Raw genomic sequence first — 20721 nt, 5'->3', positions numbered from 1 at the left:
TATACCTAGAGCCTGCGCTCTGCCATAAGAAACCACCACAATGAGAAGCCCTCGCACTGAAACAAAGAATAGCGCCTGCTGTCCACAACTAAAGAAAGCCCATCATCAGCAACAAAGACCCAACACAGCCAAAAATAAATAATAATTAAAAAAAAAAAAAAACCTTACAGGTCTATAGAAGTAGCCAGCAGGACTCAACCCCTAGATGAGTTTTCTGTTAAAAAATCTTCCCTTCCTCTTCTTTACCCTTCTGGCTTCTTTTTACACTTAACTGATTCTCTTTTTATAAAGAGCAGTGGACTACTAATTTAACTGGTAAACAAATGGATTATCGCTTTATGTAACAAGTCACAGAGAAGTCAGTAGATCCAGTTCCCAGGACTCATGTCTGCTCTTCGCCAGCTCTGGCCCTCAGACAAGTCACTAGGTCCTTCTCCTCCTTGGGTCTCCATCACTGAAGGGACAAGAAGTACAGCCAGTCTCAGCGCTGTCCTGAGGCTCCTGACGTGTGCTTACAGGAATGTCTATCAGCCAAGTTAGCGTGCCTCTCAGAAGAGGTCTGTCTTTGGGCACAGCCGTGCTTGGCAGTGTGGGGGTCACTGGGGCAGCCACAGTTGCGTCCTCAGTCAGGAGACCCACCGGCCTGCTGTGCCAGGGCAGCTGCTTTGCTCCTATGGTCCAGGCGTGATTATCAGTGACGCGCCTTTCGCTCTCAAAGGTTTTCAGGCTTGGACAGTAAGTCATGCCCTCACCCTCTTCTTCTCTGCCTCCTGCATCCCCAAATCACCGGCAATAAACACAGCACAGTGCAGTGCAGAGGACACGCTGCCCTCCTAGCTCTGGTCTGCCATTTACAATCTCCTGGCACCCTGGACCAACGTCTCAACCTCTCTGAGCCTCAGGTTCTCCATTTATATAATGAGGCTGATACCTTCCACGCAGTGTTTTCAGAGTTAAAATTAGATAAAGTGTTGCCACTGATGGAGAGCAGAAATATAATAATGCTCAAAAAATGCCCACGACCTTGTTCTCCTTCCCTTTGCCAACTCAAAACAAAGTGACTCCTTTTTCCTCGCACATCTTAAAAGCACTTCTCTGTCTTTCTCCTGGCATCGTTGGTCAGATTTCTTCCCAAAGGGTCTCTGTTTCCTGAGTTCGCCTCCCCATCCCAGTTCACTTTATTTATTTCTTACTGGAGGATAATTGCTTTACAATGTTGTGTTAGTTTCTGCGGACAAAGTCGTGAATTGGTTACATGTACATATATATGTAATCTCCTCCCTCCCATCCGACCCCTCTAGGTCATCACAGATCACTGGCTGAGCTCCCCATGCTGTATAGCAGCTTAGAATCCATTGCATTTTGCCCTCTGACTTCACTCCTCTGCCACGTTCACATTGGATCATCAGATTTCACTTGTTTAACAGTTGAACTTGACCTCCATACTGATTTTTACCCTGTCGAATCTCCTTCTTGACACACTCTTCCCCCAGGTTCTGTGACTTCATTCTGTTTCTCTTCCAGATTCCCCCTCAGTGTCTGGGTTCTCCTTCCCTGCCTCTTTCACTTCTGCCTGTCTCCTCTGTCCTGCATCCTCCCTGGTGACGTGCACTGACCCATGGTCCCCAGCGCGCGGCTCCGAGCTTGGCCATATCCTGAGACCCGAGTCTTCGTTCCCTGTGCCTCTGCTAATGGGGTCTGTTCATGCCCCGCCCTGGATTAAATACATCTGACTTCCTGTCAGCCTCCAAATAAAATCCCTGCTAAACACCCCTCTCAGCACAGCATCCATGGTTATTCACCGTCTAGCGCCAGCCTCATCGCCTGCCATCAGCTTCTGCCCGCTGAAGCCACATCAGCACCCCCCCGGTCTGAAATCGGCTGGCACCCCCACACCCACTTTCTCTCTGCCTGGGAAACGTGCAGCATCTCAAAGGTTACTTCCTCCCAGAGGCCTCCCAGGCAGCCCAGACACTGATCTTCTGCCGCCGGAATAGTGACAGGGACACACCTGTCTCCTCCACGAGACCCTTGGGAGCAGAGGCTGTGTGTCCCTAAATGTTTAGAATGGCGTGTGGCACAGCGTGGACATGTGGGACTATTTGTTGAATGAACCAACAAAGGGAGAGCAGTCCACAGCAAACAGGTCTTAGCTCATCACAGTCACGCGAAATCCCGGAGAATAACCATCAGTTCCTTACTTGAGGGTCAAGTGCTTCCCCATCCCCCCAGAGCCTGGGGGTGGCTGTGTCCAGGGCGCCCCTGCAGCCACTCTCCAGACGCCTGTCCTCCCTCTTCAGGTCCTTTCTCTCACTTCTCTGCCCCCCTCTCCTTACCTCTCTTTCTTCCCTCCCGACTGCCGCTTCTCCCAGCCTCCCCCGAAGCTTCAGAGTCGTGAGTCACAATGCCTGGACCTCACGCTGAGTGGATTAACTGAATGACACCTGGGAAGATCAACCTTCTGCCGGTGGGTCTCATCTCTTCTCAGACTGAAGGCCCCCTATCTCCGTCTGGAGACGCCTTACAAAGGCCGCCTGTGACTCTTGACCCCTTAGATCTCAGGCTCCAAGGAAAGAGCTCTTTGCAGCTGACTGACAGGTGTTAGGAAGGACAGCACCCTGAGTCACCCCTTGTTAAGTGAGCACTGGTGTCATGTTGGGTGCATGTCTCAGATGATCCCTAATCAAATTCCAAGAAGAAGCCTGAACACTGTCCCTGTTAGCCTGAAGTCTGCATTAACCCATCCTGACTGTTTTGAGTATGTGAGCACTTGTATCTACCTGTTGGCTTTTCAGAGCAAATTCTTGAACCCCCAGAACAAAAGACACTAAGTCTGTTGTCAGAGAGAACTGAGATTTATCACTGTGGAGAGACTGAAATGTAATACGAGGTTAGTCCCAAGGAGACGGAAAGAGCCACAGCTGCCCCACCCAGCCACCTGCTGCCCTGTGGCCCCTGCACGCTGGTCCCGGTCATGCCATCAGCTTCCAGCAAATCTGTACAGGCTTCTTCCACCTAAACCGCAACCTGTGTCACATGGGGTGATGGGCGCACACGGGAGGATATAGGGCGTGCTTGGAGCTCCTCGGAAGCTCGCAGGGAAAGGATGGGATAAACTCTCATCCTGACGCTGCTGACTGAGGAGCTGCAGAGACCACCCGGAGGAAGAGGGCTGGGGTCCCAGAGCCTGCACCTCCAGCGGGGGTGAGCGACTCACCATCCCCAAAGGACTGATAAGTTCTAGTCTGAAGAGTCACTTTTGAAGGCAGAAGATATGCATCAGGCGTCGCGCGCTGGGCCTGTGCTGAATACACTGGAGAGCACTGTTCTCAGAGACGCTGGACTAGAAGAACAAGCTCCATTTTGATGTTGTTCCCCTCTCCTGTGTATATTTTATACATAAACACACCTCTTTTTTTGTTGTTTTTTTTCTGTTGTCAGATGCTGAGACCAATTACTCTGAGCTCTGGCCTCCATTCCCTTTCCTGTCACACACACACACACACACACACACACACACACACACACACAGTGGGGACCTTCCTCCACTTCCCCCAGATAGACTGGCCAGGGAACACACTCCTTAACCATCTCAGGGTTTGGATCAGTAATTCCCCGTGCTGTTGATACAGAATGGGGTGCAGTTTGCACCCCCCTCCCCCATGTCACCTGCCCAGATGACCGCCTGCCCTGCTCTGGGGTCGTGCTCTTATCTGATTTAGGATGTTTTCACTTCTGACCCTGGCTTTAGAGTCTTTGCCTAGAGAGCTGTGACTGGCACCTTGGCAGTTCTCTCCTACCCTTCTAGCAGGTTCTATCAGCATCTGAGAAGCGGAAGGTGACATAGAGACCACACAGAGACCACAGGAGGGCAAAATGGCAGCGCTTCTGCAGTGACCTGCCAAGTAGGCTCTGCCTCCCAGTTTTGTCACTTCGTGCCGCTCGGAGAAAATCAAGTGGGTTCACCCACTTCATTCTCTCTGAGCCGCACAGAAGTGGGACCCTAGCAAATGGGAACTGGAGCCACATGTGTTGCTGTCGCCACGTGATGGGAACTAAGGGGCCGGGGGTCAATGCTATTGCTTGCTCTTTTTGTGTCTCCTTCTCGGTCTTAGTGACAATACAGTGTCTCAAAGGTATTCCACAGCTTCAACCTGATTTATCATATTTGGCCCAGTTCCTGGAATTAGGTACACACTCTACCTGGGCAAACAATCAACTCACCGCTAAAGCCAGCCCTCACAGCCTCCATGAAAAAAGGAGTGCCCCCCCACAGATTTGAAAAGTTGTTCTTCAAATTCAAATAGAAACTCATTCAGGGCTCTCATCACATGTAGTAATTTTTCTTCGATAACTGGAATGATTCCTTTCCTGGTGTGGATTTTTTTTTTTATCATTTTCATTAGATTATTTCCTCGGCGCGGAAATCGCAATTTTTATTATTTGTGTTGGATCTAAGAGTAAAGCTGTTGCTGCTATTACATTTTTATTGGACTTGCTCAATCTTCCTCAAATTTCACAACTTGCCTGTCACCAGAGAAGAAAGACTGTGAGCTTGTTGTTACAGACAGATGTTATAATTAAATTTAAGTAACAGTCGTGTTCTTCATCCGAGACACTTGGCCCTGTTCATGCAGCGGGCAGCTGCTAATTTATACATAATCCTTTACAGATTCGGGGGTTGTGTATGTTTGGTTCTTACAGAGCACATATTTGCACAGGCCTGTTTTTAAAAAGTGAGGATAGCTGAATTACAAAGTGATCAACTTCATCCCTGGAACTGATTTTTGTCACCACTCAGTAAAAAGCAGTTTTTCATAGAAAGCAGAGGAAGTTATTAAAGTGTAAAATGAACTAAAACTTTAAGTTTTATAGACTCATGCACCTGGAGAGCAGACCTGTAGTTGCCAAGGGGAAGTGAGGCGAGGGAGGGAAGGCGTGGGATTAGCAGATGCAAACTATTATACATAGGACGGTAAACAACAAGGCTCTACTGCACAGCGCAGGAAGTTTTAGTCAGTATCCTGGGATAAACCATAATGGAAAAGAATATAAAAGAAGAATGTCTATATGTATATAACTGAGTTCCTTTGCTGTATCGCAGAGATGGGCACAACATTGTAAAATCAGCTATACTGCAATTTAAAAAATTAATTTAAAAAACTTGAAGTTTTAACAATGTAGCTTATAGCGATGCATGTTATATATGTTTGGACTATTAATAGCAAAGAGATTAAGTCAAGGCGTTAACCTGAGTCAAATCCTTGGCAGAGTCACTTACTAGCTGTATTATTACCTTAGGTAAATTTCTTAATGTCTGAATCCATTGCCTCGTTTGTTAAAATGGGCATAAGCTAGACCTACCTTGTAGGGGTTGCTAAGGATTAGATGACATGGTGCATATAGTAAGTCCTCAGTAGGTGGTAAGCATTTAGTAAATGGTGATGCATATCATAGCTATTATTATTATTACTGAAGAAATTTTTAAATCCCAGAAAATGAAAGGTCATCTTCCTATTCAAGTTCACTGAAACCAATCAGAAGAGAATAATGTCAGGATGTCCCTAGTGGTCCAGTGGCTAAGACTCCAAACTCCCAATGCAAGGGGCCTGAGTTCAATGCCTGGTAAGGGGACTAGATCCCACATGCTGAAACTAAAACCCAGCACAGCAAAATAAATAAATAAAAATTTTTAAAGAGAATAATGTCTTCTAAATATGAAAATAACATGCTTGTTATTTTTTTAAATATGAAAGAAAATTTTAAAATTTGCTAAACTTGAACAAAATTTTAAATATTCATAAACTTTTCATGCAGAGAGAAACACTTAACATTTTAGTGTGAGCTGTATTTTGCCCATAAATATATTGACAGAATTCTAATCTTACCATTTGTCCCATCTGGATTTATTTTATATTATTAAGCATTCACCTACATCATCATCTTCTCCAACCAAAACTGGTCTTGACTACTCTGTCTCTATTTTTCTTTGTGGTGGGTTTAGCAGGTAAGGGGTGATGGGTCTTTTACGGGCCAGCGTGTGGCAATCTGCAGACAGGATGGTAGAGAGGTGAACAAGGGGAAATCTCTGAATGTCTCCATCCACCTCTGAACCCTGATTGTGTCTAAACTCACAATGATCAAGAACTTCCCTGGCAGTCCAGTGGTTAAAACTCCGCACTTCCTCTGCAGGGGCATGGGTTCCATCCCTGGTGGGGGTAGTAAGATGTCAAGCAGCCCAAAAAACAAAACCACAGCAAGCAGAACAAGAACAAAGCACTAGTTTGCGTCCCACCAACTCAGCATTACAGCATGTTGCACGCAGCAGCCCTCACCCAACTGCCCTCTCGGGCACACGTGCGGGAAATTCCAACAGGGCTGCAGCCTTGGGACAGAGGGAGCAGACCAGAGTGATCCCAGTAGCTGTGGAATATTCTGGCCTATCCACAGCACGTCCAGGAAACTGACAAGCCCATCACTTACCAGGAAACAAACAGGCACCTTCTTTTTTTGTACTTGATGGAAGGTTCTCTGTGACAAAAGGATCTACTTTTGGAAAACTCTTAAGGGCAATTGAAATATATGAAATGAGCAGCATTTTGCATTTTAAATCAGAGAAGTGACAAATCTTTTGAAGAAATGCTTATTATTCTTTCTGATTTTATCCATGACTTTATATTGATTTTAGATTGAGTTTCCAGCCATCAAAAAAGGTTTCGTTCCCAAGCTGTCATAAGCCTGCCCCACTGGAATATTTCTGGGAATGACCAGTAAAATTCTGCCATAGGAATTCACTGACCTCCATGCTTTCAACAATCAGATTTAAACAATTCACCCCAAATTCTGGGTAAATACTGAAGCCTGTGTAAATAAGCGAAAATGAACTGAAATCATCAATGAGTGATAGAATAAGGATCATAAGATATAAAAAAGTTTAATACACGAAAATAGATTTTATATCATTTAAAAAAATTTTATTTAAGTCATGCTCCTAAAATCTCTAATGTGATCCAGCCTAAACTGAGGAGGGAAAAGAAAGGTGAAAACTATTACGTACGTTGGAGTTTTTAAATTGTATTACCATATTAGGCAGAATGAATGAATGCCTTGAAACTAATGAGATTCGTATTTTATGTTTGTAACCAGCAGAGGCAGCTGACAGTGATGAACGGCTGGACGGTGTTTCTCTAACCCCAACAGGTAAAATACATTTCCATTTTCATCACCCTTTGGAAAATATGGCATATGAGAATATTTGCATTGAAAATGTTTTTAACATCAGAGATGCCGATGCTTGAGCAAACTACTTCCCTTAAGAGACCCAGCCCCTAGTCCTCAGAGGAGCTCAGTGCCCTGCATTCAGGGAGATTTTGCAAATTGAATATGAAAAGCTACAGTTTTCTCACATTCTGTTTCATCTTCTTGAAAACCTCAGAACAGCAAGTCCTAAGAACTTAGTGTCACATTTTGCCTCCCCAAACCTTGGGACATTAAAAAGATATCTATTTTAACATAAAATGATATTTCTGTTTAGATTAGGGATCATCTGTTCTATGATGGGACTCCTGTCTGTTCTGGCCTCTCCCTCCTTCCCCCAAAAGGCTTTGAGGGGCAGTATCACCACTCTCCCTATAATGGGCACCCTTCGATTGTGCTTTGAGTGAGTGAATAAGCTGATCCATCTCTTCAGGCGACTAACACTGTAACCAGATCAGCTGAATATAACATCTCACTGATGCATCTGCGGCAGGGATAAGCTGCCGACTTCATTCAAACTTATTATTTAACTCTCCAGTAATCCTTCCAACCTTGGACTCTACCTGTGCCTCAGTTCTCACCCGAGAGCCCGAGGGACAGATGTCTGATCAGTGAGCCATGTGACAGAGTTTATCCCTCACTTGGTCTCAAGATTCTGTATTGACGGCCCTCGAAATCCCTCTAACAACCAAACCCAGACATCGCCCTGCACCTCCCCTTCAAGAGCCCTGTCGGTGAACAAGCTCAGCTCAGTGTTCTCTCTCCCTTTGGCCTGGTAGCGCCAGCAACTGTGAAAGGCGTGTGTAGGAACTCTGCAAGGCCACTTGTACACAGGCAGCAATCAGCCTGACTTCAGGGTGTACAGACACACGTTAGTGAACTTCAGAGTAGTCACAGCCGCACAAGGGAGACGGTGCTTTCTTTGTCACCGAGTAACTAAGCAACAGATAGATGGATAGGTAAATGAAATAAACTGCGGAGACCAGCAGCAACCTGCTTCTATCGAGGTCTCACTGGATATAGTCATTGCAGAAATGCCAGAAAAGTGGTTTCTCTTCTAGTTTGGCTATGTGTCCATATTTATGCTGGAAGATAACTGAAATGCATGATCTCTATTGTTCCTGTCCTTCTCTGAGCATCAGGAAAATTCCCATTATCCTTGTTCTGACCACCCCCTCCCAGCAGAGGCATGAAGCACTGCTACTAATGCTGAGATTGTCCCCTTTGGGGAGGCCCTCTGGAGGAACCCCTGGCTGTTCTACTTGTATCTGTTGGCCAAAAAGTTCATTGGAAACTTTTGTTTCCAGTGTCTTATGGAAAACCCCAATGACTCTTTGGCCAACCCAATACTTTCCAGGGTTCCTCCCCAACCAGCCCCATTGTCCCCAGGGCATTTGTACTGCCCATCCTGGCTACCATCTGCCACAGTGGGCTTTTAAGAAGTATATTATTTGAAAACCACTCCCCTTGAAATAATACCTTTGCATTTTTCCATCTGAAGATGGAGGCAGAGAGATGTTTCAGATGAGAAAATTGAACCCGGGATGGTAGAACCGCCTCATGGAACTGAAAACACTTTCAAGGACTCTGAGAAAAAATGGAACGTTAGAGGTCATCTAGTCCCGTCCCTCGTTTTTATCCAGTCCTTTTATTTTACAGGTAAAAAAGCCTGAGGCCCAGAAACACTAAATGACTTTTCAAGGTCTCACAGCTGGTTGGTGGCCTGGCCGAAGCCCAGGCCTCTCAACTCCCAGCCGGTCCACTGCGTAGCTTTCTTAAACCTTCTCTGCATGTTTCCTAGCCGTCCTAAGAGTTGATGGATGTACTAATCCCTGTAGGATTCCATTTCAGTGTTGCCCTGTTGTAAGCCGGCCTAAAGTCTGCTGCAGTTCAGCTCTCGGGTTTGTCCTCAGATCCCGAGGCTGTGAGGTCCCAGTGAGGGCAGTTGTAAGACACCCCTGGCAGGTCTTTTCACTAGACTCCTGCTAGATATTTGATTCAAATCATTAGAGAGCATGAGAAATAATACCACTTAATCATCTCAAAAAAGGGAAAAGAAGTCACGGATTGGTGCCCGAATCTTGCAGTCATGGAATTAAATGATCTTGATTAGACTAGCAAGTCTCCCCAGAGCCTCTAACCTAAACTCATAGCCCGGGGCTTCTCTGAACACAGCGCCACCACTGCATGCTCTCTTCTTACGAGTCTCCTAATGAGACCGTCTGAGACCGTCCCATACATGCAGCTTCCTCCCTGGACCTGAGACTCACTGGCCAGATAGTCCTCATCTGGTTATCTGGTCTCTCTGAGCCAGCCATAGTTGGTCTTTTTTTAAAGATTTAACTATGCTTTTATTATCTGGTTAAGGCCTTTTTGCTCCTTCCAAATTCATGTATGTTGAGGAGGGCTGGGACAGGGGTATAACTCCTGTTTCTATGTTTTCTATGAGTGTTTCTATGAGCCAGAACCAACCAGGCCAACTTTACAGTCAGGCGTCAGATGACATTAATCTCAATCCATCACACTTAAGCAACCTTCTGTTTGTCTAGTTTTAACAAAATGGATACATATTTTATAGTGGAAAACATTTTCTTAATTTCTCTCCCCTCAACCCTTTCAGTAAGCATTTTTGAGCAAGGCCAGGAATCAGCACTGAGTTGGGAGAATTTGAAATAGGTTAGTGCAGAGTGCACCTAGGCTTAGCATTTGGGGGTCATCATTTGGCATCCATTTACATACTTTTAGAAATTAATACAGAAAAGTGTAATGAAGAAAATGTAAATTACTTTTGCCACCCAGACACAGTCATTATTATTGGGTGTTTTTTTTCCCAGCCTTTTCTCTGAATTTTTTTAAAATTTATACACTGGAGGTCAAATCCATCCAGTTGGTTCCCTAAGGTTTTGTTCTGTTTTGGTTGACCACCTAACAAGAATTTTCCAGTTTATTACAAATCTCCATACACATTCTTTTAATAGCTGCATGATATTCTGTTTTACAGGTAAATCATATTTTATTTAGCCATTATCTATTGCTGGATAATACATGTGAACATCCTCTAGAAGTAACCCACATTCATGGATTTTCCTGCAAAAATCATTATTGCAGATTTCTAATGGCCTAAAATTGCTCATCTGGCACACCTAAAGGCTTGGTTAAGAAACAGTGATTTAGAGATAAAACACAGATGCCTCCCCAAGAGGTCCTACATCTGGCCGTGTCAAGGAAGAGCGTACAAGTCCTCCTAGAGAAGGGACCCCCTTCACGCTCTTGTCTCTGTTGTAGGTCATATGCTTGACACCAGGAGAGAAAAACCGGAAGACACAGGGACAGCTTTCACTGCCTAGACTTTCTTTTAGTGACCCTGCTCCTTAGTACACACAGCTCCTCCACTTGAATCTCCTCGGAGATCCACTAGCATTTCAGGTCACTGCAAGGCATGGGCGTTCCATGGAGCTGACCCGTCACGTTTGAATAGTTTTCATATTCTTTCTTTGTCATATGCAATAACCAAGCCTCCGATTTGGTCTAAGATTTTTAAAAAATCATCTTTAGAGTTGAACTGTCAGCCTTTCAACGTCCAACGTATCATTCAGTTGGTTCGTTGTCCATCAAAAAAGAACAGTTTTATTTTCTTTTTTTTTTTCAATGTGAATATGGTAGAGTTTGGAAGCACACATTTTAACATAAATTGCTTCAGTGCATTTTATAAAGGAGAGTGGCCCTTTCAGGAGGACCGAAGGAGCAGTGGTAAAGGCCAAGATTAATTAGAACTGTCATCAGCCTCGAAGATGGAAACGTTGTTTTGGGAGACAGGGTGACTCTAACCTATTAGATGAAATCATTTGTGACATTATTTCCCCCCAAAATAATCATTTCCTTGATAAGTGCAAATGATACATGAATTGTCAGGAAAGAAAAACCGTTCACGTAGGTTGTATGTCAATACAGTGACAAAATACCTAATTGAAAGGTGAGAAACTCAGAGTAAGCAGCCTTCCACATAATACCCAACAACTATTTTAACAGATGGCTCTAACTGAGTAGTCCAGGGTTGTGGCATTGTGTGGCAACTGGCCACAAATGTACTTACCCTTCACACTTCATTCAGCTCTAGCACATGTGCTCTCCACTTGACATAAAACCAACAAATGAAAATGTGGGTTCATTTCCAAGAAGTATTTTGGCATGTGGGTATTTGTTTTACAGAGATATTTATCTCCAGATTCCTTTCTCTAGTTGAGATGGTGAATTTAAAATAACCTGTTTGTTTAGAAACATTACTTTTATACCTCATTTACTGTATAAAGCAAATTACCATGAATCTTTGACACTTGACCCAAAGGCCAAAAGTTGGCTTGAAAGGAATTTGGACAGTAGAAACACCAAACCTTGGGGAGGGGGTATGCTATACTGTCATTTAACACACGTCCCTAACACTTATTTGATCGAAGCAGAGAGTGTTAGAGCTCAGAGTTACAGCTCAGGCCTTCAGGCCTATAGTTCACCCTCGTTTTGTTTGCGGTGAGGCAGCTGAGGAGTGAGGTCTATGGCCATCCTGGGCTGGGCAACAACCCATCAACCTGCTAGCCAAACCAGGAACCTCAGTTCCTTCCTACCCCATCCAAGGTACTTGGGCCATACGTGTGACACAGGGCAGTTGACCTTGAGCCAGGAGGAGGGCTCCAGGGGGATTCAGGAATCCACTAAAGACCAGTTAGTTAACCCAAGGCCATGGGAGGCGTCCCTGTGAAGTGACGAAGCTGGTCTAGGTGTAGCTTATAGACTCGATCCAGCTGCTAGACAGCTACATCTCATACGTGTGTGTCTTTTGTCTTCTTTTTGGAGCCTCCAGGAAGGTTCGAGAAATGGTTTCCATCACAAGTTTAGTCAGCCTTTTCGATTTCAGGCCACTTAGTAGCCCCTTCCTTGAGACCCACCCCTCTGTTCATCACAGGGTCTAACAAAGTACTGTGAACCCAGGCTTTTGTTTTTCTGCAAGGCATTTTTTAAAATTTGTCTTCTGCCTCTCAAAAGGAAGTCTTTCTTGAGGGAATTGAAAAGATTAATTAGTGACCTTTCACCTCTGTTATAATACTATGAATACGATGAATACTTTGGGAATAAAGGTAGAAACATTTACCTTACAGCTGTGGAATCTGTTAAATACATACTATGAAACTTCAAAGCACTTCCTGCCAAGACTAGGCAAGAGCTTGAATTTTTCACTACTTGAGAGGGGGGTGGGGATTGTTCAGCTCACAGATATGTGCAATGGATTCACAAATTGGAAATACATGTTGTAAAACTGCAACAGCAAAATCATTTTTGTAAATTAAAACTGTATTTGTGTTTACTTAACTGTGACTACTGTTCAGACTCTACTCAGAAATCCTTTTTATAGGCTTTCTTAGCAAAAAAAAAAAATTATTATTCCATACCTGTGGATCATGTCTCAATCTTCTGTATATATGTTTTATTAATATGTAAATATTTAGATTTTTTTAAGATTACTATGTTCTTTAAAAAAAAAATTCCATGCAAGGCTAGTTGTGAAAATGGTGTATAACATGTGTTGTGATATCAAGTCCCAAGACACCCTTTATGTCTGTTCTGGAAGAAAACAATAAATTACTTTAATTGAATGTGCCTGTCTCGTGCCTCTGCACCAGCCCTCCCGCGTTTATGAAGAGGAGCCAATGCAAGCCATTAATTAAAAGGTATTTATTAATACTCTGGTGATCTTACGTGAAAGTTTTATCATCTCTTTATGAAGTTAATTTTTAAAAATAAACGCACGGGCCAGGTCGCCACCAGAAAGAGCGTCTTGGAGCGTCTCAAGTCACAGGCTCTGCCTGGCAATCAGATCAATGGCAAGCCCCACAGTAACACTTGAGCAGTAAGTACTGATATGCTTGAAGCCTAATTTTAAATGAATTAGGTGTCTTCATAATCTTCACTTAAAAGGTTAAGCCCTGCTTCTATGGAAACAACACATCAGAAGGACAAGTCAATCTCCTCTAATGCAAAGTGGCTGTTCAAACCTAATTGCTTTTATTCTCCTCTCTGAACACAGAAGGGCGCTACTCCGCATGGGCACTTGCCCCCTCCTGCCTCCAAAGGCCCCCCCGATGGGTCTGTCAGCTCTGTCTAGGCTTTGGTTCAGGATCCAGTTCTTGGGCCCTCGTTTGGGGGAAGGGGGTGGTAGGCTAGTCTATAGCTGGGAGGAGGGTAAGAAAGCCGCTGGATTGCAGGAGTAAAGGTGACAAGGGTGAACTGCTTGGAGAGAAAGGAAATCGAAACTCCTGCCAGCTGATCCTTCATGAAGCCTCCATGTACCCGCATCCCTTGGAAGCTTAGGGTCTGGCCCCAACCTGCCCCTCATGGTGTGACCGCTCCCCTGCCCCCCCTTCCCCCACACGCAGGGCTTGATATCGCCCTTTTACTGGGGAATTATTTGTATTTTTTTTTAATTATTGCTATGTCATGTGATTTGGCCCTGGGACACCTTTGTTCCCACCTACTGGTGAAGATCTGTGCTCTCTAGTTCTCCTGGTTTGACACCCTGAAGAGCCTTCTCATCCAGTGAGGGGAGGGAGTCGAGTTTCACCACCAGAAGGGGCACCACTTGCATTTTTGCAGAATAAGAGCTCACACACCTGCTTCAGTTGTCTCCCTCCTACAGGCCCACCCTTAAAACCAAGTATGGGTGGATGGCGGCTGACTCATTTCCCAGTCCTGCCCTCTGAGTCTTTCCCAAGCACTTACTGAACACTCATTGTTGGTAGATGCTGTGTTGGTTTAGCACATCCAAGGTTGGGAAGCAAGGGGTGAGGGCTGGAGCTTTGGGAAGCAAGGGGTGAGGGCTGGAGCTTTGGGAAGCAAGGGGTGAGGGCTGGAGCTGGGGCAGCCTGTCAGCCTGGGACCATCCCACAAAATGGGGTAGCTATGGGGGCCACTGAAGGATTTTGAGTAAGAGGTCTGATCAGAGTTACAGGCACCGTTGATGGGTCTGGCTAAAGTCTGGAATATTTAGTGGAGGGGAGGGGCACATCAGGAGCAGGGAGTCCCATTAAGAAACTGTGGGAACAACTAAGGATGGATAGAGGACCCCAGAGGACCAAGCCCCACATGCTAAAGCACAGGAGGACCAAGAGGACCTAGTGATGCACTAGCTCGGCTGGGGGAGGGAGTGCAGCCTGCGGGAGGAGGGAGGAGGTGTGGAAGACGACACCCAGGTCTCTGGCTGGAGAACCATGAGATTGGAAACATGAGGGGAGGGGCAGTTTGGAAAAAGATGACAGACAGTTCAGGTGCACATGGTACTCCGTTACTTCTTTCAGTGAGTCGTCGCTGAACACTTAGGGTCTGCCTGGTACAGTTCTGGGGGCTGGGAGCACAGCTGTGAGCCCCAGGGAACACCAGCGCTTAAAGTCTGCTGAGTTCCTGAATTCCAGAACAAGAAGAGGGAAAAACTGAGCCGCTTTGTCCCAAGGTAGAGTTGATCAAGATTTGAAGCCCCAATCATTCCACATAATTCAAGTCTGAACTAAACTACATCAGCACAGAGGGGTCTGTCAACTCACGAGAAGCCCCCAGTCCCCATCAAGTCACAGTCTTTCAGTCCCTTTGAGTCACTTACCATGCTCTGAGATTGTCTTATTTATGCTTATTATCTGTTTTTCCTCTGGAATCTAGGCATCATGATGTCAGCGATCTTTAAGACCACATAGGTTTCAGTCCTTGGGGAAAGAAAACATGTTTTCAGGACCCCCACTTCCCATCCTCCCCAGCAGAGGTGGACTAGGACACACACTTCCCTCTCCCTCTTCTGTGTCTCAGCCTTGGATCACGTGGACTTTCTGTCCCTGTGTTGACTCTTCATAAGTGTCCATAACTCTGCCGGAGGGATACTGGGTGCTCCCCAGGAGAATCGGTAACTAATGATTCAGAACAAAGCTTTGAATTTTCACAAACCAACTCCGTTTGCATTTTGTAACCTCCGAAAGTATGATAGTAATCATCCCTCCCAAAATACATATTATATGCGTGTATGTATTATTTAGTTCTATTTTGTTATCGGTGAAATTAAAAGAATGTAAAATGAGTCATAATGGGAAAGCCGAAGAACAATAAAGAAATGGAGCCCTTGTGGGATAATCCACAGCATGCTGTGCTTTCATACCGATATTCCAAATAGACTCAGTACTTATGGGCCTTTCCATTGTGTTTTACCTTTTTTTTTTTTTTTTTGCCATTTTTATCTGTTAATGCTGAGAAATTGAAGGACATTTTAAACTTAAACTTTGAAACTAAGCTACTTCAGCTAATTCCTTTAAAACACATTTCAAAAATGAAGCTAAGCAGTTGAAACTGCTGCTAGCCTGGGTCCTCTCACCATGGATAACCCAGAAAATGTTTTTCAAATGTCTGAACCCAATATGCAGAGCTACAAAGGCGATGACCCACTTGGTGAATGGGAAAGTTACATGCGATGGGTAGAAGAGAATTTTCCTGAGAATAAAGAATACTTCAGTTCAGTCGCTCAGTCGTGTCTGACTCTTTGTGACCCCATGGACTGCAGCACGCCAGGCCTTCCTGTCCATCACCAATTCCTGGAGTTTACTCAAACTCATGTCCATTGAGTCAGTGATACTGTCCAACCATCTAATCCAACCATTCTCCTCCTGCCTTCAGTCTTTCCCAGCATCAGGGTCTTTTCAAATGAGTCAGTTCTTCCCATCAGGTGGCCAAAGTATTGGAGTTTCAGCTTCAGTAATTTCAATGAATATTCAGGACTTATTTCCTTTAGGATTGACTGTTGGATCTCCTTGCAGTCCAAGGGACTCGCAAGAATCTTCTCCAACACCACAGTTCAAAAGTATCCATTCTTCAGCGCTCAGCTTTATAGTGCAACTCTCACATCCATACACGACCACTGGAAAAACCATAGCCTTGAGTAGACAGACCGTTGTTGGCAAAGTAATGTCTCTGCTTTTTAATATGCTGTCTAGGTTGGTCGTAACTTTCCTTCCAAGGAGTAAGTGTCTTTTAATTTCATGGCTGAAATCACCATTTGCAGTGATTTTGGAGCCCCAAAATAGTAAGTCTGTCACTGTTTCCATTGTTTCCCCACCTATTTGCCATGAAGTGATGGGACCAGATGCCATGATCTTAGTTTTCTGAATGTTGAGTTTTAAGCCAACGTTTTCACTCTCCTCTTTCACTTTCATCAAGAGGCTCTTTAGTTCTGCTTCGCTTTCTGCCATAAGGGTGGTGTCATCTGCATATCTGAGTTATTGATATTTCTCCCGGCAATCTTGATTCCAGCTTGTGCTTCCTCCAGCCCAGCGTTTCTCACGATGTACTCTGCATATAAGTTAAATAAGCAGGGTGACAATATATAGCCTTGACGTACTCCTTTCCCAATTTGGAACCAGTCTGTTGTTCCATGTCCAGCTCTAACTGTTGCTTTTGACCTGCATACAGATTTCTCAGGAGGCAGGTCAGGAGCTCTGGTATTCCCATCTCTTGAAGAATTTTCCCCGGTTTGTTGTGAACAACTTCATCAGAGCATCTAATGAAGGAATTTTTAGATAAGAAGAGATATCACAATGACCAAGGTCCATCAACTATTGTTTAAAAATTTTCCGAGTGCAACAGTGACCATCACCAGTTTTTTGAGTTTCTGTTCAACCACGGGATCGGAACCTGGTCAGCTCCTCTGGCGAACCCAGGGAGCTGCTGCAGCAACAGTACAAGGTGTTTCAGACACGCCTCACTGAAACCATTTGCCAGCGCAAGCGAGAACCTCAGAACCTCTGCTTGATGCTCAGATTTTAAATCAAAGGTAACATCAAAATCAAATCCAGGAAATAACTCAGCCTGCATGTCTAAGAATCAGAGTCCACAACTTTCTGGAGCAACACCTGCAGCTGGTGATAAAGGGTCGAACATGGAACAAGGAGTGATCACGATTTCTAAATCAGGATATTCTGCACACCCATCTGTGGCAGACTAAGCTGATGTTGAGCAGTTTGTCATATATTGCAAGGAGAAGCTTATTCGCGGAGAATCAGAGTTTTCCTTCAAAGAGCTGAGAGCCCAGAAATACAATCTACGGAGAGAGCATGAACAATGGGTAAATGAAGAGAGACATTATATGAAAAGGAAAGAAGCAAATGCTTTTGAAGAACAACTATTAAAACAGAAAATGGATGAGCTTCATAAGAAGTTACACCAAGTAGCAGAGATGTCTCTTGAGAACCTTCCCTCCTGCCAGGGGACGTCTGAAGTCAGTCCAGCGTGTTTGGGGCCACACACAGACTCCCAGCAGGAACTAAGAGCTCCAGGTCTTCCAGCCATCCCTCAGCAGACCTCAAAGAATGAGGACGAGAAACCCAGAGAGGCCACTTCTGTTCCTCTTATGGCAAATGCTGTCACCACTGCTTGGTGTTCCTAACCATCAACCAGAGTGTAGCTTGCCCGGTTCCTTTGGCAGGCCAGCCAGTGATGGACACCATGTTTTCAGGGGCCAGCAAAGATGCCAGGTGTGTGAACAAAAGTACTCATGAATTCAGGCCACAGAGTGGAGCAGAGATAAAAGAAGGGTGTGAAACACAGAGGTTATTAACACAAGTTCCTTTCACACAGCTCCAAACACATCACTGGCACTGGTTCAGGCAACACCATCCAAAGTGCAGCCATCACCCGTAGTGCACACAGAGGAAGCTCTCGGTTTCATCGTGAATATGTTTCAGGCTCCTACAGTTCCTGATATTTCTGATGACAAAGAGGAATGGCCATCTCTAGGTCAAAATGAAGATGCGTTGGAAACAAGTTTCAAAAAAAATGTAATATCTTATGGGGCTTGGGGAGTCAGTAAGATCATCTCTTTTTTGTCAACTGCTTTTCCTGTATTTGAAGATGGAAACAAAGAAAATTATGGATTACCACAGCCAAAAAAATAAACCTGCAGGAGCCAGGACCTTTGGAGAACATTCCATGAGCTGGTTTCCTACAAAACCAAATGAGGAGCATCATACTGATGAGTTTCTGGATGATTCGGCCGTGGGGGGGCATCCGCTGCAACAAAAGCCTGGTGCCCAGCCCCAAGAGCCCAGGAGACTTTACGCCGTGCAGATCGCGTCCACAGGCTTCCCATGGACTCCGTGCACCCACTGGAAGATAAAGAAATTATGGGAGGAAAGCAGCACACCCATATGGCTTTGGATTCTTTCAAAGGAAACAAGGTGGAACCCTTGAAAGAGAGAAAGTTTGGTCCAATTGAAGAGATAAGCCGAGACTAAGTGCGCCCCACAGATGTCCCTTCTGTGTCCTTGCTCTGTCTGGGCCAGCCTGCTGCAGCCGTGCTGACCAGCAAGGCAGAGTGGGACCTCAAGTCCTGTAAAGTCACAGACCCTGACTTTGCCACTGAAGAGGATCCGGCAGAAGCCAGCGCTGGGCTCCAGGCTGAGCTGATGCAGGCTGGCTCACTTGGGAATGTAGACCCTCCAGACTTCAAACTGTTGAGAATTCCTGGGATGAGGAGTTGATTCTCAAACTTTTATCTGGGCTTTCTAAACCAGTGAGTTCCTATCCAAATACTTATGAATGGACATGTAAGCTTCCAGCCATCAAGCCCAAGACTGAATTCCAACTAGGCTCTTTGCTGGTCTACGTTGATCACCTTCTTGGAGAAGGGGCCTTTGCCCAAGTCTATGAAGTTACCCATGGAGATGTGAACAATAGCAAAAATAAGGAGAAATTTGTTTTGAAGGTAAACAATCTATACAGTATAGAAATGAATTTTAGGAAAAAAAAATTAAACAGATGCGAGTGTGTTAAATGGAGAAGCTGGTCAGAAACCAGCTCTCCTGAACTCCAGGTGTGCATGCTCTCCAAAATGATGCCATCCAGATTACAAATGTGGAGCGCCCTCGATGTGAATAGGGAGGAAAAAAAAAAAAAAAAAATCAATCTTACAAAGGAAATTGGGCATCCTAAATTGGTTCAATGAAGTGGTGGACCAACTGCATATTCCACGAGGAGAATTGCTTTCTGCTGTCCTCAAGCAATAGAGGGAGGAAGAGTCTGCACATTCCACTAGGAGAATTGCTTTCTGCTGTCCTCAAGCAATAGAGGGAGGAAGAGTACATTACAATAGATGGCACTTACTCTGTATATGACTGAATTAAGAATTCTCCACATTGATGTATTCCTAACCACTGAATAGGGGGAAATCAGACTTAGTAATAGTCCCCTTCCTCTCTTGTAATCAACACTGCAGCACTGCCCTGTCTTTAGGAGAACTGTCTCACTGGTGTGAAGCAATGCCACCCTCCTCCACTGCGACCTCACAGACCCTCCCTGTAGCACAGACCCAGAGCTGTGGGCATCTTGGATTCAGTAAGGTTTTGCTTGTTCATATGGTTTGTGTCACAGACTGTTCCAGTGTGTATGTCCTCCCTGCCTCCCTGGAAGCCATAACCACAGCTGTCTTTCCCTCTCTCTGAGTGGATGGCTCAACGATCATGGAGGACTGGGTATATTTTAAATGTCCAGCTGACTCCTGGATGTTGGCTGGTGGTCATATTAAGAGAAAGGAGCCCCAAATACACCTCGATAATGCCGAGGCTAGCATTTTGACACACAGCTTTAGAAAATGAGCAAACTCTCAGAGACCAAAAAATGACTTTTGATTGGAAAGTACCCAGTGACTTTGGAGGTGGAAAAGAGGAGGTGGTGGAAGCTGACAAAATGAGTATGAATTCATTTGAAAGACTGAATGCAAGAGAAAAGTCAAGAAATGCTCTAGAAATTGTGAGAGAGACATATGCCCCTCCCATCCTTCTCCCAGTTAAACGTAAAATTATTGAAATTGAAGCTGTGGTTTTGGTACAAGAATAGACAGATCCATGAAACAGAGTGGAGATTTAAGGAAAAATTTGCCTCTATACAGCATATATTAAAAGTATTGTTATAATTAGCATAACATATGTTCAGCTGCTATAACAAAGAGGCCTCCCCAGTAAGGCACTCAAATGCAAAACAGATTTTTTTCCCTTCCAACTGATAATAGCCTAGAAGTGGGTGTCAGGGTCCAGGGTGGTCATAGGCAGCTCTGCTCTATGTGCCCATCCAGAAACCCAGTTATATCCATCTTATTGTGTTATCACCCCCGGGAAACACCCTCACCCAAGTGGTCAAAGCTGACTCACCAGCACAAGTCTATATTTAAGACTCTGGGAAGGGGGAGTAAGAGTGGAGGGGAAATGGGGCTTCCCTGGTGGCTCAGTGGTAAAAATAAATCCCCCTGCTAATGCAGGAGACAGATTCGATTCGTGATCCAAGAAGATCCACGAAACAATTTAAAAGAAAAGAGTGGAGGAAAGGGCAAAGAATTGAAAAACTCCTGAGCACACAGAGATTTGTACACAAATGTCCAGAGCAGCATTATTCATA

At 44.8% G+C, this 20721-nt stretch overlaps 1 protein-coding gene and 1 pseudogene across 11 annotated transcripts in view; both read left to right on the top strand.

Moving 5' to 3' along the window:
• The window catches only part of BEND7 (BEN domain containing 7), an 86268-nt gene extending 73366 nt beyond the window's left edge, over positions 1 to 12902 (top strand). For 6 of the 11 annotated variants that reach the window (XM_020881324.2, XM_070472103.1, XM_020881321.2 and 3 more), the window contains 2 exons: positions 7147 to 7200; positions 10543 to 12902. In XM_020881324.2, coding sequence (XP_020736983.2) covers positions 7147 to 7200; positions 10543 to 10604 — 116 coding nt within the window. In that variant the 3' untranslated portion in view covers positions 10605 to 12902. Of the gene's footprint in view, positions 1 to 7146; positions 7201 to 8758 lie in introns of all 11 variants that reach the window. The other 5 variants (XM_070472100.1, XM_070472102.1, XM_070472101.1 and 2 more) reach the window with 5 other exon arrangements.
• Positions 12903 to 15656: 2754 nt separating this feature from the next.
• Positions 15657 to 19276, top strand: LOC110129785 (mitotic checkpoint serine/threonine-protein kinase BUB1 pseudogene; annotated as a pseudogene).
• Positions 19277 to 20721: the final 1445 nt, after the last annotated feature.

The sequence above is a fragment of the Odocoileus virginianus genome, chromosome 9, assembly GCF_023699985.2.
Source record: "Odocoileus virginianus isolate 20LAN1187 ecotype Illinois chromosome 9, Ovbor_1.2, whole genome shotgun sequence".
Lineage (NCBI taxonomy): Eukaryota > Metazoa > Chordata > Mammalia > Artiodactyla > Cervidae > Odocoileus > Odocoileus virginianus.
Note: the sequence above shows the minus strand (reverse complement) of the source record. Positions and strands in the feature narration are given on the sequence as shown.